Source organism: Rhinolophus sinicus, chromosome 13 (genome assembly GCF_057876585.1).
Source record: "Rhinolophus sinicus isolate RSI-liver-muscle chromosome 13, RSI-T2T, whole genome shotgun sequence".
Lineage (NCBI taxonomy): Eukaryota > Metazoa > Chordata > Mammalia > Chiroptera > Rhinolophidae > Rhinolophus > Rhinolophus sinicus.
Genome location: NC_142513.1, coordinates 19,843,472 through 19,859,096, shown reverse-complemented (window position 1 = coordinate 19,859,096; position 15,625 = coordinate 19,843,472). Strand labels below are relative to the sequence as shown.

The window sequence follows — 15,625 nt, the reverse complement described above, 5'->3', positions numbered from 1 at the left end:
CGAGCGCGCGCTTTCTCCGCAGGACGCGAGGCTGCTGGGCCCGCCCCGGCCAGGCGCGCGCCTCCCGCTCTCTGGTCTACGCCGGAGACGTCAGAGAGGCGAAAGTCCTCTTCGCAACGCCGGTCCTCCTTGACCTCTGTCCTCGGGGTTTTTTTTCATAGCTCTGCCTTATCCCCACCTCATTCAGGCTCACTACTCAGCGCCCCCTTCCCAGACTCTACCCCGAGGAAGATCCTCCTCCTTTTCACTGGGGTTGAAAAAAAGATCTTGGGGGAATCCCAACTTGAAGGTCTTCCTGAAAAGAGTCTAAGAAGGGGTGCTGAGTCCTTAAAGTCAGGGGAAGAGGACGGTCACATGCTGACCTGAGGCCTGAACAGGAAGGAACTTGGGTTTCTGATTTGTTGTTTTAGTGGGAACACCTTTCAGTACTGATAGGAAATGATTGTAAAGAAGAAGATGCAGAAGAAAGAATCAAGGACGTAAGGAGTTCCCTGAGGACGTGGGAGAGAAAGGCCTTACTTAGCTAGAGGACCTCTTCCATTGTATCCTAAGAGCAGTAGAGCTGAGAAATGTGTCAGTGCCCCTGGGGTTGACTGGAAGCAGAGAGACAGGATGTGGAAGGAGTTCCTTCCTTTTCATTCAGTCAACAAAAACCCATTGAATGTTCACTAAGTGCTGGATATGAGACAGTTGTGGATACTGGCTTCATGGAGTTCACAGGCTGGTGGGGGAGGCACAGAAAAGTCTAGTAAGCCAATGAAAATATAAAATAATTAAAAATTGTGGTAAGTGCTTATGAAGGAAATAACTAGAGAATAACATGGAAAATGAGATTTTAGGCGGTGTAGCCAGGTAAAGCCTCTCAGGAGGTGACGTGTAAATTGCAATCCAAAGGATAAAAAGGAGCTAGCCATAGGAAGTGACTTTACACATGCTATTCTATCAGCAAATATTGGGAGAGTGAGAGAGGGAAAACAAAGTTTGAGGGTAAGAGTCCTGAGATGGAAAAGAACAAGGATTTGTTTCAAGAATCCAAAAAAAGACCAGTGTGGTATTGAAATTAATCTTAATCAATTTAAAGAGATAATTAAGAGAGCTAGACAGAGCTAAACTAGGCAAGGACTTCTGGATGAAGTCTGGATTTTATTTTAAGTATACTAGGAAGCTGTTGGAGGATATTACGCAGGGGAGGGCTAACTAGTTCATGTTTAAGAAGCTAACTTTATTTTATGTAGAATGGATCAGAGAGAGTTAAATGTGAAAATGGAAGACCATTGGTAGGCTAACGGCCTCTGAACACTGATTTTAGTATATAAACTTAGTTTTGTTTTTATGCAGAATATAACGATCTCCCTCATTAATCTTCCATATAAAGGATTTTGTAAACCGAAATGAAGATGCTTTCTACACTTAAGTGAGTCGCTTACGTGAGTTAGACACATAATGTCCTAACTTATGTGTAGGACAACAGTGATGTAGTGTTCCTACACATAAGTTAGGACAGTGGCATCACATATTAAAAAAAGATAAGAGAAACATTCTTATTAATCAAGTTCAAGAAGCAAATGCAATACAAAAGCTGTAAATTTAAGACCAAGTAAATAATTCACACAGAGATAATAAACTAAGATGATGGAGACAAGAAAGAAGAAAAGATTGATACTTAATTTCCTTTCTGATAAGCTTCTATTTTCTCTGTGAACTAGAGGGGAGAGTTTTTTTATTAATGGGAGTGCAGATGGTATGAGGTTGTAGTTTAGAAGAATGGAGAAAGCTTAATGTTTAACAAAGAATGAAAGAAAAGGGGGCCAGTGAAACATGGAGAATCTAGTTGAAGTTGGTGACTCTTCACTTTTTTTTTTTAATGGTTATCTTACTTATTTTTATTATTTTATTATTTTTTAAAGATTTAATTGGGGAAGGGGAACAGGACTTTATTGGGGAACAGTGTGTACTTCCAGGACGTTTTTCCAAATCAAGTTGTTGTCCTTTCAATCTTAGTTGTCGAGGGCGCAGCTCAGCTCCAGTTGCTGTTGCTAGTTGTAGGGGGCGCAGCCCAGCATCCCTTGCGGGAGTCGAGGAATTGAACTGGCTACCTTGTGGTTGAGAGGATGCGCTCCAACCAACTGAGCCATTCAGGAGGCAGCTCAGCTCAAAGTGCCGTGTTCAATCTTAGTTGCAGGGAGCGGAACCCACCATCCCTTGCGGGACTTGAGGAATTGAACTGGCAACTTTGCGGTTGAGAGCCCACTGGCCCATGTGGGAATCGAACCCGGCAGCCTTTGGGGTTAGGAGCATGGAGCTCTAACCGCCTGAGCCACCGGGCTGGCCCAACTCTTCACTTTTTAAATTTTAATTTATTAATTTTAAATTGAAAGGTGATGTATGATTACATTTTCTTTTCTAAAAATTAGCATCTTACAGATAAAGTTAACTTTTACCACTACCTTGAATCCCAACCCCTTCCACGCTCTCTAAAAATTAAATTTCCTTCCAGATCTTTCTTAATGCTTTCACATACATGTACATATTCCTTTAGAAACATATTCTGGTTGGTAAGGGTTTTCTTTTGTTTTTTAATTGACAACATACAGTTTATTTTGCTGCTTTTTTGTTTACTCAACAGGTTTTTTTTAATTCTATATATGTTGCTCTATATAGATCCAGTTCATTTCCTTTTAACAGCTGTTCTATGATAGAGTTGGCAGATAGTTTCCTTTCTTTTATTCTTATGACTAATGTTTCCATGAACATTCTTATACACTTAAGAGCAAAAATTTAATGGCACCTACTCCTAATCTACTTCTGTAGGGTTTTTTCTTCAAAAGCATTTGCTAGCCTGGGATTAGCAGAGGAGAGAGCTGATAGTTGGATTCAATAAAGGATTAATCAGTTTTCCCAGGTCAAGGAATGAATGTCATCAATGCACAGAAGGTGATGATATTGACAAGCAAATGTTTCAAGTGATAGGCCAGGAAATTGTATGGTAAAGAATATAAAGAGAGAAAGAAGTTGTTAGGAAAGAAGAGGTGGCCAATGAGTCAAAGAAAATGTAACAAGCAAAACTGAGTGAGAGCAGCTTAAAGGATAAGAAAATGTGGTCAGACAGTGAGATTTTTTTAATTTAAGGTTTTAGGGTTAGAACCATTCTGAATGATGACACAGTATAGGGAGTGACTATGGAAAAAAGTGCCTGCGTGAGGTGAAGGTGAAAATCCCTGGAGTGGAAGCCTTCAAAGAATTGAGAGCTTACCATTTAGGGTGGGTCATTTACACAGACATTTAGGTTACCTAGGATGATGGCTAGATTGGGAATGAAGAGTCATATTCTGTGTCTGATGAAAAAGCCTACGATAAGCAGAGAGTGTTCCATGAGGTTAGTGGTAGCATAAACATATAGCATGAGCCTTAAAGGAGCAACAGGTAGAGGTAAGGCTTGAAAGTGGTGTTAGAAAGCTAATGAACGAAGACTCTGTCAGTCTTCACACACACAGGGTATAGAATAATGACAAGCAACATCCCAGAGAAGGAAGCCTACAGGGGAAATAATATTCAAAGAGGAAGCCAGGTTTCAGTTAAGGCAGGAAGTAGAAGGAACTTTGTGGGAACAGGTTGAGGGAATAGGCTAGTTTATCTATCGTGGAGTCCAGGGGGATCACAGATTCCACAGGCCCCCCAGTGCTGCCCCTGCCCCTTGGCCTTAATTTTCCAGGGATGCTGAGCTTCCTGCCACTGCCAGGGCTCATCAGCCTCTTGTCCCCTAAACACTCAGCCTGAAGCCCCAGCAATTTCCATTGTTTTCCTAAAGCTCCCTCTCTACTTTCATCTTTCTCTTTGCATTGCCTCTACCCCTCTGAATTCCCATACTTCTTTGTAGACACCACATTGAAATTCAGTCATTTATTTAAAAACTATTTGCTGAGCACTTACCGTGATCCAGGTTCAGATCTAGATGCTGAAGATACAGTAGAGAATAAAACAAAGTTCCTGCTCTCGTGGAGTTTATATTCCAATAATGGGAGACAAACAATAGGCAAATAAATATAATCTAATGTCAGGTAAGAATAAAAAGTGAGAGGGCAAGGTGCTATTAGGGTGATCAGTCAAGACCTCACTGAATTTAATCAGAAATGTGAATGAAATAAGAGAATGACCCATGTCAGTATCTCAGAAAAGAGCATTCTTGGCAGAGAAAACAGCAAATACCAAGGCCCAACCATGGGAGAATGCTTGGTCTTTCCAAAGAAGAGCAAGGAGGTTATTATGGCTAGAATCAAATAAAAAAGAGTATAATAGGAAAAGAGGTTGACAAGGTTGCCCTAGAAAGCAGATCATGGGGGACATTGTTGGCTAAGGTTTTGGATGCTATTCTAAGTGTGTGCTAGTATAGGTACAGAAAATCACTGGAAGAGTACACGAGAAACAGTAATGGCGGTTATGGTTGATGATTCTGAGCAAGGGCGCTGGAGCACCAGGATGTCAGGTATGGAAGGGACACATACCATATTTCTCACTATATATCTTTTTGTCTTATTTGAAGTTTGTTCCATATCTATATAATTACCTTTAAAATTGAAATAAAAACGGGTGGTCGGAAGGCTCAGTTGGTTAGAGCGCGAGCTCTGAACAACAGGGTTGCTGGTTCAATTCTCACATGGGCCAGTGAGCTGCGCCCTCCACAACTAGATTGAAGGACAATGACTTGACTTGGAGCTGATGGGCCCTGGAAAAACACTGTTCCCCAATAATAATTAAAAAATTAAAATAAAAACATCCATGTCACTCTCAAAATCTTATTCTGAAATAAATTTACTCATTGGTTTTATGGAAAATACAAAGAAGTAGAACTTGATCCTTGCTCTCAGGATATTACAGTTGTGGGGTATATAATACATATTCACAATTTTTTAAAAAATTCAAAAAATGAATTTGGACTCCTATCTCACACTATATAAAAAATTAACTCAAAATGGAACATAGACCTAAATGTAAGAGCTAAACTATAAAACTCTTAAAAGAAAACATGAGTAAATCTTCATAACCTTGTGTTAGGAAAAGCCTTCTTAGATGAGCACAGGTAACAAAAGAAAAAATAGATAAATTAGACTACATAAACATGCAAGCTTTTGAGTTGCAAAAGATACCATCAAGAAAGTGAAAAGAGGGCCGGCCAGGTGGCTCAGGTGGTTGGAGCTCCATGCTCCTAACTCCGAAGGCTGCCGGTTCGATTCCCACATGGGCCAGTGGGCTCTCAACCACAAGGTTGCCGGTTCAACTCCTCGAGTCCCACAGAGGATGGTGGGCTCTGCCCCCTGCAACTAAGCTTGAACACGGCACCTTGAGCTGAGCTGCCTCCCAGATGGCTCAGTTGGTTGGAGTGTGTCCTCTCAGCCACAAGGTTGCCGGTTCAACTCCTGCAAGGGATGGTGGGCTGTGCCCCCTGCAACTAGCAACGGCAACTGGACCTGGAGCTGAGCTGCACCCTCCACAACTAAGACTGAAAGGACAACAACTTGACTTGGAAAAAAGTCCTGGAACTAACTACACACTGTTCCCCAATAAAGTCCTACTCCCCACCCCCAATAAAATCTTTTAAAAAGAAAGTGAAAAGAGATGGAATGGGAGAAAATACTTGCAAATCTTATATCTGATAAGGGACTTGTATCCAGAATATATAAAGAACTCTACAACTCAATAATAAAAAAATAAACACCCAAATAAAACTGGGCAAAGGATTTGAATAGCCATTTCTCCAAAGAAGATATACAAATGGCCAATAAGCTAATGAAAAGATAATCAACATCATTGATCATTAGGGAAATACACACATACACACAACACACACACTGAGACACCACTTTACACGTCCACTAGATGGCTATAATCAAGCAGACATATAATACAAAGTGCTGGTAAGGATGTGAAAAAATGGATCCCTCATACACTGCTGATGGGACTATAAAATGGTGTAGCTGCTGTAGAAAACAGTCTGGCTGTTCCTCAGAATGATAAACATAAAATTACTATATGACCCAGTGATCCCATTCCTACGTATATATTCAAGATAAAATGTATGTCCACACAAAAACTGAATGTTCATCACTGCATTATTCACAATAGCCAAAAAGTGGAAACAACCTAAATGTCCATCAACTGATAAATGGCTTAATAAAATGTGGTATATCCAGAAAATGGATAATTATACAGCAATAAAAAAAACATGAACTGAGACATGCTACATGGATGACCTTCGAAAACATTATGCTTAGTAAAAGAAGTCAATCACAAGAGGCCACATATTGTATGAGTATGATTCCATGTTGATGAAGAGTCCAGCCCCCCACTCTCATGACCAATTCCTGGACTTCATTACCAGAATTGTTTTAATTCTGAAATTTTTAATTAATGTCATTCTGCGTACTCACCATCCTGTTATTTCAGCTTTCATTCATTACTCCTAGTACTCCTGTCGTTCTACCCTGTTGAGACCCCCATACTTTTTAACTCCTCTATTTATAGTCTGTCAACCTTCTCTCTTTTCTTCTCCTATCAAGCTCAGATTATATGGTCTGTCACTTTAATTGTTCTCTTGCCAGTATCAACTCCTTTGCTCAAATGTCTTTCTATCCTGCCCACCTAGAAAGCCCCCAACCTTGTAATTGTCTATTTATTCCATGCTGGCATCTAGATTATTGAGTACTGCTGGAGAAAATTATGCAAGGGGCATATTGGAACCACCAAATATGATTACCAACCTCTATTATGCTCAACTCTGTCTCCTTCTCTAAAACTACTACTTGTCACTGTACTAGATTCATACGTCTGCCATAACAAACAAAAACCCACAAACCAGATGGCTTAAAACAATGAAAATGTATTGTTTCACAGTTCTGGAGGCTAGAAGACCAAAATCAAGACGTTGACAGGACCATGCTTTATCTGAAGACTCTAGGGGAGGATATTTTCTTGCTCTTCCTAGCTTCTGGCATTTTCCAGCAATCCTTACATTTCTTGCTTTTTACAGCTGCATAACACCAATCTCTACCTCTGTCATCACATGTCCTTCTCCCTGTATTTCTTCTCCTCTTATAAGGACCCCAGTCATATTGGATTAGGCCCACCCTAATTAGGCCCACCCCACCCTCATCTTAACTTTATTACATCTGCAAAAACCTTTTTTTCCAAAGGTCATATTCACAGTTGTGGGGGTTAGGAATTCACCATATCTTTTTGAGGGACACAATTCAACCCATAACAGGAACCCTTTCCACATTCCTCAAACCTTGACTCTGACCTCTGCCGCCTCCTCTGAACAGATGGCCTAACCTGCTACTTCACAGAGAAAAATAGAAATTATGAGCCTTCAGAAGGAAACTCAACTTCCCAACACTAACCCAACAAACCTGCTTTTATTGTGTGCATGTATCCTTTCTTTTTATCATTTCATGAAAGAATTGCTGCTTTTCCTGTTTAAAGCTAATTTCTTAAGGGTTTGTCAAATTTGACATGTCAAAAACTGACGTTATCATCATCCTCTCCAAATCTATTCTTCCTTCTGTGGTCTCTTTGGTTGTTATTGAATAGCACACGATTTACCCAGTTGCACAAGTAAAAAAAAAAAAACAACACAGGATTCGCCCTTGACACGGCTTCTCCCTTGCTCTTTCCATCCCAATATTCCCCCAGTCCTGCTTAACAGAGCAGAAACACAGTTTCCTTGGGTTTGTACGCTACATGTCTATTACCCACACTTGTATTCACATTTAGGCACCCACGTTATATTCAACTAATTCAAATGAGTTCACTGCTACCTACAACACTGTCTCTTTCCCATCTGAAGTTGGGAAATCACATTGTTTTCACACGCTGTATTTGTACGGTTGGTTTCATGCATTCAGATATATAATTTGACTTTTCCCCCTATTATTTCATCTCCTTTGATTCAGCCTATCATAAGTTTAGCATCCTAGCATCCTTTGGGATCTTGATTTTCTCTTTCATTCATACATGGAACTTAAGAACATGATCATTGCAATATCAGAGAATTCATGTAAAGTGTTAAGCACGGTACCTGGCACATAATAAACCCTCAATAAACATTAACAGTTGTGGTTGTTGTTATTATTCCAACACTCAACAGAGTCTGAGTCATAGTAGACCCTCAATAAATATTTATTAATGAATGAACAAATGAATCAAAGATCGATGGAATGAGTGAATATCCCCTTGCCTGAATCCCAAGCCCAGTAAATTTGATATTATTATCCCTCTTTTACAGATAGGGAAATTGAGGCTCAGAGAGGTTAAGTAACTTGTCCAAAGTTACTCAGCTGGAAAGTGGTGGAACCAAGACTGGAACCTATGTCTGTCTGCCTGACTCTCAAGCATCTGTGACTAACCCCTCCCTACTCTGCTTTCTCACATCTATATTCGGATCAGAAGAACTAGTTATGAAGTCTGAGAGGCTTCCCAAGATTTTGTGTCCCAAGCTTTAGAAAGTTGATTCATTTGCTTGTGGCCCTGGAACACGGGATGGTGGAAGAGGCCAAGAGATGGGTATCAGGGCACTGGGAGCCTCGCCTCTTCCCTCCCCTATGGGCCTCCCATTTTCCCTGCCCTAAGTGTTTCTCCCTAGGAACTAACAACACTGTGTGTCCCCAAAGGGATACTGTAAGACCAGGCAGCCCAGCCCTAGGTATGTAATTCTGCTTGCCACCACTGAGGTCAGTGGAGTTGGAGGCCAAGAAAAGAAACAAGAATGGTACAAAGAGCACTGAGACCTATAGGAGTCCTGTAGTTACAACCTTGGGTGTCAGTTTCCTTATCTGTAAAAATATTTCTTGCCCTGCCTGCTTCATGGGACTGTTTGAGGCACATTAATGATAACAGCTGATATTTATGGAGTGCCACCTCTGTGCCAGCTACTTCTGTGTTGAGTGTCTTTCATATCCTCACAGTTGGCCCTATGAAAAAGGTATATTGTTGATACCTCCTGCCACTTTTTTTCTCTCACAAATGAGGAAACCAAGGTTTATGGAATTAAGTTACTTGCCCAAGGCCTCTAACTCTAAGTGACAATTCTGAAATTCGAAGCTGGGCTGCCTTTTGAGCCCTTCCGGGCTGCGAGATCACAGCTGGGAGAGTGTTTGTGATCTCTAAGGAATGATATAAGCCTTGTACCCTTTTGCATAAGAATGTACTGTACAAGTATGTAGCTTGTTATGATTAGGACTGGAGGAGGGTGCCTGGTAGAGATAATTTTCCAAGGAAGCAGTTGAATAGATCAGGTGGGTAGGGTGGAAGGGCTGTTCCTAGCCACCCCACAATTATCTGATTGGATCACCATAGTTTGGGTGGGAAAGGGGGAGGGTACAAGGTCTGAGTGGCTCTTTTGTGAAAGACAGTCCTAGGGCAGGTGGAAATGGGAGAGGAAGCTCCCTGGGTATCAAGCCAGAGCCACAACAGTCAATTCAACGCCCAGCCCTTCAGCAGGAAGAGCACAGTGGCTGAGATGACATGAAGCTCTCTGATGCGGAAAAGGCAGGGAGCAACTCCAGTTCTGTCAGACTTTCCAAGAAACTAAGGACACACAGCCCAGAAAACGTGTGTGTAGGAGCCAGCCCCACCTGTGACCCCTTCATCCCTTGCCTCTCTGCCCTTGGGTTTCCAGCCACCCACTTTTTACACTGCACTCCCTGTATCCACAGCCCACGACTTGGCTTCCTTGGCACCTCCCTTCCAGGCTCACTCTCTCATACACACCAGAACTCTTGTCTGCAGTGGCAGCTCCTTTGTTTACTTCCAGAGCTCGCAGGCCTGCCACCAGCCAAACACAACGAAGCCCGGCCAGGGAGGGCAAGGCTCCAGGCTCAGGTTGGCCCCTCAGGGACAGGTAGTGGCCTCCAAACCAAGGAGGCAGCTCAAAGGTAGGTTGCCCCCTGCATGGGGCTCTTGCTTTGGGTCCTGACAACCCAGGTTTCAAGTCTAGAGGGAAGGGACACAAGATCTGCCCATAACTGGGCAGGAATGCCCACTGTTGAAATAGCTTTGGCTAGAAGCCCTGGGAATCAAAGACTCAGCTGGAGAGAGGTGGGGAAAATTTGGAGGCCCCCTGGGTGAGAAGCAGAGGCGTAGACTCCCTTCTCCTTGTCTTTCCTCTCTTCAACCAGGCAGAGCCTGGTCTTGAGCCCTTAGAACAAGAACTCAGGTGCCCAAGTTTCCCTATCAGAGGGTTCTGCTCCCCTCCCAAGAGTTCATGTCTCGTTCCCCCCCCCCAACCCCAAAGACTCTAGTGGAGAAAAGAAAGTGGGCATTTAGTCTGGGCCAAGCCCCAAGCAGGAAACATTGTCAGGATGTGGTTGGCACTAGTCTATCTGAAGTTACTGGGGAAGTTATTTATCTAATGTATAATTATGTATTTATATAATATAGAATGTAAAGGAGAGCACCTCTAGCTCTGTTTCTGGAGATGGGGGTGAGGAGGTAGGAGGTTATGAGTGAGCAGTGAGGGTAGCAAGGCCACAGATATGATTATGTGAGAAACAGTGGTCAGTGGCAAAAAGGAAATGCCTCAAGAGGGGAGGAGATGTGTGGCAGCCCAGGTTCCCCAGTGAGAGGTAGAGGGCCTGTTAAATAGTGGCCATTTCATTCTGTGACACTGGAGGGAGCGGGGGACAAATACTAGTGAATGAAGTGGGGATGATTTTAGAGGAAATGAAATCCCCCATTTCCCTCCCGTTTAAGGATTAATTTCAGAGACAACCAGCTTGACTAAGAAATGCCAAAAAGAAAACTTAACTCTGTTGCCAGGCCCCAGTGGAGCAGATGGAGCTCCAGACCCATGGGCCTTTGGAAGGAACTGGAATGGGGTTAGAGGTAGCACCGGCCCTGCTCAGCCTGTACTCTCTGCCCCATTCTGTTTCAGTTTCCAGGATTGGGAATGGGGACTGGGCCCTGGAAACCAGGTTTATACATGAGACAACCGAACTCTCCTCCCTGGGTCAGTCATTCTTTGAGGAGTAACTGGGTCCCCTGGAGTAAACAATAAATTTGCCACAGTCTTAGGCACAGTTTTGCATTTTATCTCATCAATGTACATTTTAATCTAATAATCTAACAGCCCCACATTCCTCACCCCTGCCCAAGCCCTCTCCCCCTCTTTCCCACCCCTGCCCAATCAGCATCTCATTTACCCCAGGGGCAGAAAATCACCAGGAACAATGGTGATTCAAGGAGGAGGTGGCACCTGTTGCTGTCCCAAGAGGAACCCTCCCTGGAGAGTCAGAGTCCAAGGAGGCCCAGATAAGGAGAGGTCGTGGGCTGAGTCTCATTGGAAAACCAGGTCTGTTGGGTCTCAGTCTCTTTCAGAGTCTGTCTCCCTGGGCCTGTCCCTGCCAATCAGAGCAGCAAAAAGGCAGAAATCCTCAGACAGGGGGACTTGTGGGTAGAAAGGGACCTTTAGCCCAAGTCCCACTCAGATAGTGAGCAAGGCTGTTGGAATTCCCTTTCATGGAGGCTGAGCAGACGGTCCCGGCTGCAGCTTCCTGACCCCTCTGTGATCCCACAAGTGTGGAGAGGGGCTCTTGTGACCAGCATCTTGGGAATGTGCCACCCAGGAAGACAGAGGACAAGTGCTGCTACCTGCAGCCACAAGACTCCACGACCATGTCTTCATACTGTTTATAGACCACGTTGTTGGCGGAGTCAATGAAGAGAATGCTGATGGGACTCAGCCGCGTGGGCACACAGCAGGTGGGTGGCGTGGACTCAGGGTCCATGGAGTTCATCAGGGTCTGGATGACCGCATGGTTCGTGGGCTCCAGGTGGGAGCGCAGGGGGAACTCACATAACCCCTCACAGTGGAAGGCCTCGTACTCAAGGGGCGCAATGATCCAGTCGTCCCAGCCCATGTCCTTGAAGTTGACATGCAGCGCCTTCCGACTGCAACGGGCCTTGGGGTTCTTGCTGGGCCTCTTGCCCTGGCGTGTGGCCAGTGGAGCCCTCCGTTTTCGCCGCTGGCTGAACAGGTATTCATATACCGTCTTATCGTCCTGGCCAGAGCGAGCCTTAATCTCATTAAAGAACAGGTCCCGCTTCTTGGTGCGGCCAAACACCAGGAACAGGGCCTTCTCATGGACCTGACGGGCAGCCCGGTCAAAGCCCAGACCACGGAGGTCCACAGCCCGGCCCCGTTCCCAGGCCTCCAGCTCCAGACACAGCTGGGCCGAGTTCTTAAAGTTTCGGAAGAGCTTCCAGATGTCGAACACCTCCCAGCCAGATCCGTCCAGGCCTGGCACGGAGCGCACATCCAGCAAGGCTGCCGGCTGCCGGCCGCTGGGGCAGCTGGACAGCTTCAGCTGGGCAGCTCGCCCGCTACCGGGGGCCACTGGCTTGGCTGTGTCTGAGGGCTTCTTCCGCAAGATCCGCAGCTCGGCCCCTAGCAGCCCATCCTTCTCCAAGGCACTAATGTCAAACACGTACCTCTGCTTCCTGACCGCAGGACCTCGGTCATCTAGAAAGAACACCCAGAAGTCATTCCCTGCAACCTTATCAAGAAAGCTAATCATCTCCAGGACTCAAGGGAGGGCCACAGCTCTTTCCCTCTCCAGAGAGCTTTCTTTAACCTCTTCCCCACTCAGACAGAGGCCAAGACCTAAACCACTGAGAGCCTTTTTCAGAATAAGGGAGCGTCCTACACAGCCCAGCAAGTAGGGTGGCTGTGCTGGGTGTTTGTGTCAATCACTATGTGAATCTGAGATCCATCAGCCTTAGAACTGCCTTCTACCTTCTCTCTCTCTTATCTATTATCTAATATGATATCTCATTGGTGAAATAGGTGGGATGGGCATTATAATTAACCTTGTTTTCTCCTGAGGGGGAATCTGAGGCTCAGAGAAGTTAGGTGAGACTTGCTCAAAGTCAACCAGCTAGGAACAAGCAGAGTTGGAACTCTAGCCTAGAACTTTTCATATCCTATCCTGAGCTACTTCCGCTGTACCTGAAAGAAGATCTTAATCTTCTCATTTTATAGATGAGGCACAGAGAGGGGGTGTGCCTTGCCTAAGGTCACACAGCAAGTTAATGACAAAGCTGGTCAGCAATCCAATTTCTCTGGCTTCCCAGTCTAATGATTTTGTTGTATGTATGTCTTACCCTGCTGAGTATACAAGTTTGTGTGTGTATGTGTGTGTGTGACAGTTCATGTGTTGATGCGTATGATTGGGTTCATATGTGAATAAGAAAGTGACATATGTGAGTAACATGTTATGTGTATGCATGATCAGGATTGTGTGAAAATTTAAAGGGTGTGTGTGTGTGTGTGTGTGTATATGTAAGATTTTGTGTATATGTGGATGTAAGAAAGTGTGTGTGTAAGTGTGTACGTGTGTGATTCAGCGTGTGTGTACAAATATAAAGTTGTGTGTATGTACAAGAAGCTCAGTAGTATGTCCAAATCAGCATGCCCTCCTTCCTAAATACCAATTTGCCATTGGGAAGCATTCATATATTGCTCTAGAAGGTGACTAATTAGGCCTTTAAACTCCCCATCTCCCCCACTCTGAGATCCCTTAGTGCTGGGGGGCACAAAGACTTACTTTATGAGCCCCCGAGGGGTCACAGCTTTCCCTGGCTGGGCAGACAGCCAGGCCACCTCCCCCACCTCAGCCAGACCTGCTGCCTCTATGCCTCCCCCCGCCCTCTGTCAGTCCCCCACAGGCCAGCTCTAACGAGAAGCCTCTCCCACTCTCTGCCCCCTCCCCCATCCTGCCAGCCAAAGTCCTAAGAGTCACAGAACCAGACCATATGAGCTGTAATCAACCCTAGCAATCAGTGGTTCACCTCTCTCTTCACATTTAGGGAGAAACTGAGGCCCTGAAAGGGAAAGGGACTTGCTGAGCTCACGCAGCAAGTTGAGGGGAAAAGCCAAGACAGTAATGCCAGGTGGGCAGAGGGAGAAATGAGGGGAGCAGTTATTCTCCTGGATTAATGACCAAAATGATCTGTGTTTCGGAGAGAACATAAATTTTCATATTTGAAGGGCTCTCAGAAATTGCCCAGTTCAACCCCCATATAGTTGTATAGATGGGGAAACTCAGACCCTGAAGGGAGAGGGGGCTTTCCCAAGGTCACAGTGTTAAAGCTTAGGTCTGTTGCCCACTCCCAAACTCTATATATCTAAATGTCATTCCATGACTCCAAGATGCCTCATTTACTGTCTTCATCTCTCCTGCCTCCGCTGCCCCCTAGCCTGAGGGCAAAGTTTCAGAACCATGGGTAGCTAGAGATTAATTTCTCTCTCTGCCACCTGAGAAAGCCTACAACGCCCTGGAGCCTAGAAAGTTTGGCCAACCCACATAGAAACAGAGCATGGCCTGGTGACCAAGGGTCTTAGAGTCTGGTCCCCAACTCTGCCACCAACTCGTAGGTCTTGTCTCCTCTCTGGGCTTCAGTCATCCCTCTGCACCTTGCAGGAAATGGACTTGGTTATCCCCAGGTGCCCTCCAGCCCTGACATGCCAGCAGCCTGGAACCTGGTATGTATGAGATAGCCCCAGATACCACCCAGGCCAGATGCACACGCCATCTCCCACCAGTGCAGTGTCAGGGCTCCGAAAGGCCCCTCCATGCATGCCCCTCCCTCTGAGCCATGCCCCTGCCACCCCGCCCCCTCACCTTGCCCTTTGTCAATAAAGCTGGTGATGGTGTTGGCCAGGCCAGCCTCCAACTTCACGCTGCTGTTGCCTCCCTTTCTGTCAGCATCGGACAGCGTCCTGTACAGCGAGAGCATGTACTCGTGGGGTGTGATGGGGGGCGGGCGGAATGGCTCCTTGGGCTCTCGAGGGGGCCCAGGCTCCCTGGCCTTCTTCAGCAGGAAGGAGCTGGGGACAGCTCCTGCCTTTGGGGGTGCCTTACCCCCTGGAAGCTGTCCTTTTGGGGTCACAGTCCGCGTTGCAGCCTGCCTTGTCTGGGGAGGGTGTCCTGGCTTAGGTTCAGGGCCACCAGATCTGGGGGGCAGCTTTTTGGGTTCATCCTTCTTGGGCTGTGTCAGGCCTCCTGCCTGCCCGGTGCCTCCCTTTGCCCTGGCATTGGTGGCCCCCCCACCATAGCTGTGACCCCCTGGCCTGAAGATGTTCCGAGCCAGAGGGGGCCTCTCCTTGGCTTCTGCTTTGGTCAATCCTGGCCTGGCCCCCTGGGGTCTCTGGCCCAAGTCAGGGGCCCCCAACACAGTGCAGATAAATTCCAGGTCCAGCCAAGCCAGGTGCCAAAGCAAGAAAGTGAGGAGTTTGGAGAGTCTCATCCTCTGGCCAGCCGCTGAATGACACCAAAGAGAACGGCGGCAGCAGCGAAGGTGCCTCTGGTTTGGCAGGAAAAACCATGAAAGGAGTGGACCCTCAAAAGCAGCGGCAGCAGCAGTAGCAGCAGAAGGAAAGGCTTTCTCCTCAGTCTGAGACTCTTTAAGTCTGCCGGGTGTGTGTTTGTATCCAGTCCCATAGTGGAAATGCTCTCGTATCCAGACGTGCACCGTCTCCAGTCAGCAGCTGAAAATAACTCGTTCTTGAAAGGAGAAAGCCGACCGCCCCCTTTCTCCTGCACAACTGACTGAGGGCTTGAAGGAGGCTTGTATA

The 15,625-nt window shown here is 45.8% G+C and overlaps 1 protein-coding gene across 1 annotated transcript; it reads right to left on the bottom strand.

Annotated features, from left to right (window-relative positions):
* Nucleotides 1-11,148: 11,148 nt before the first annotated feature.
* Nucleotides 11,149-15,625, bottom strand: GDF5 (growth differentiation factor 5). The gene is made up of 2 exons (XM_019732486.3): nt 14,673-15,625; nt 11,149-12,511 (listed from the first exon to the last, which is right to left on the bottom strand). The coding sequence occupies exons 1-2, from the start codon at nt 15,295-15,297 to the stop codon at nt 11,637-11,639; spliced, it is 1,500 nt and encodes a 499-aa protein (XP_019588045.1). The 5' UTR covers nt 15,298-15,625; the 3' UTR covers nt 11,149-11,636.

Excerpts from the sequence above, each read along its gene's own strand:
- GDF5 (XM_019732486.3), bottom strand. The coding sequence starts at position 15,297 with ATGAGACTCTCCAAACTCCTCACTTTCTTGCTTTGGCACCTGGCTTGG. Across the intron at positions 12,512-14,672 it reads CTTTATTGACAAAGGGCAAG|ATGACCGAGGTCCTGCGGTC; the intron begins GTGAGGGGGCGG and ends TGTTCTTTCTAG.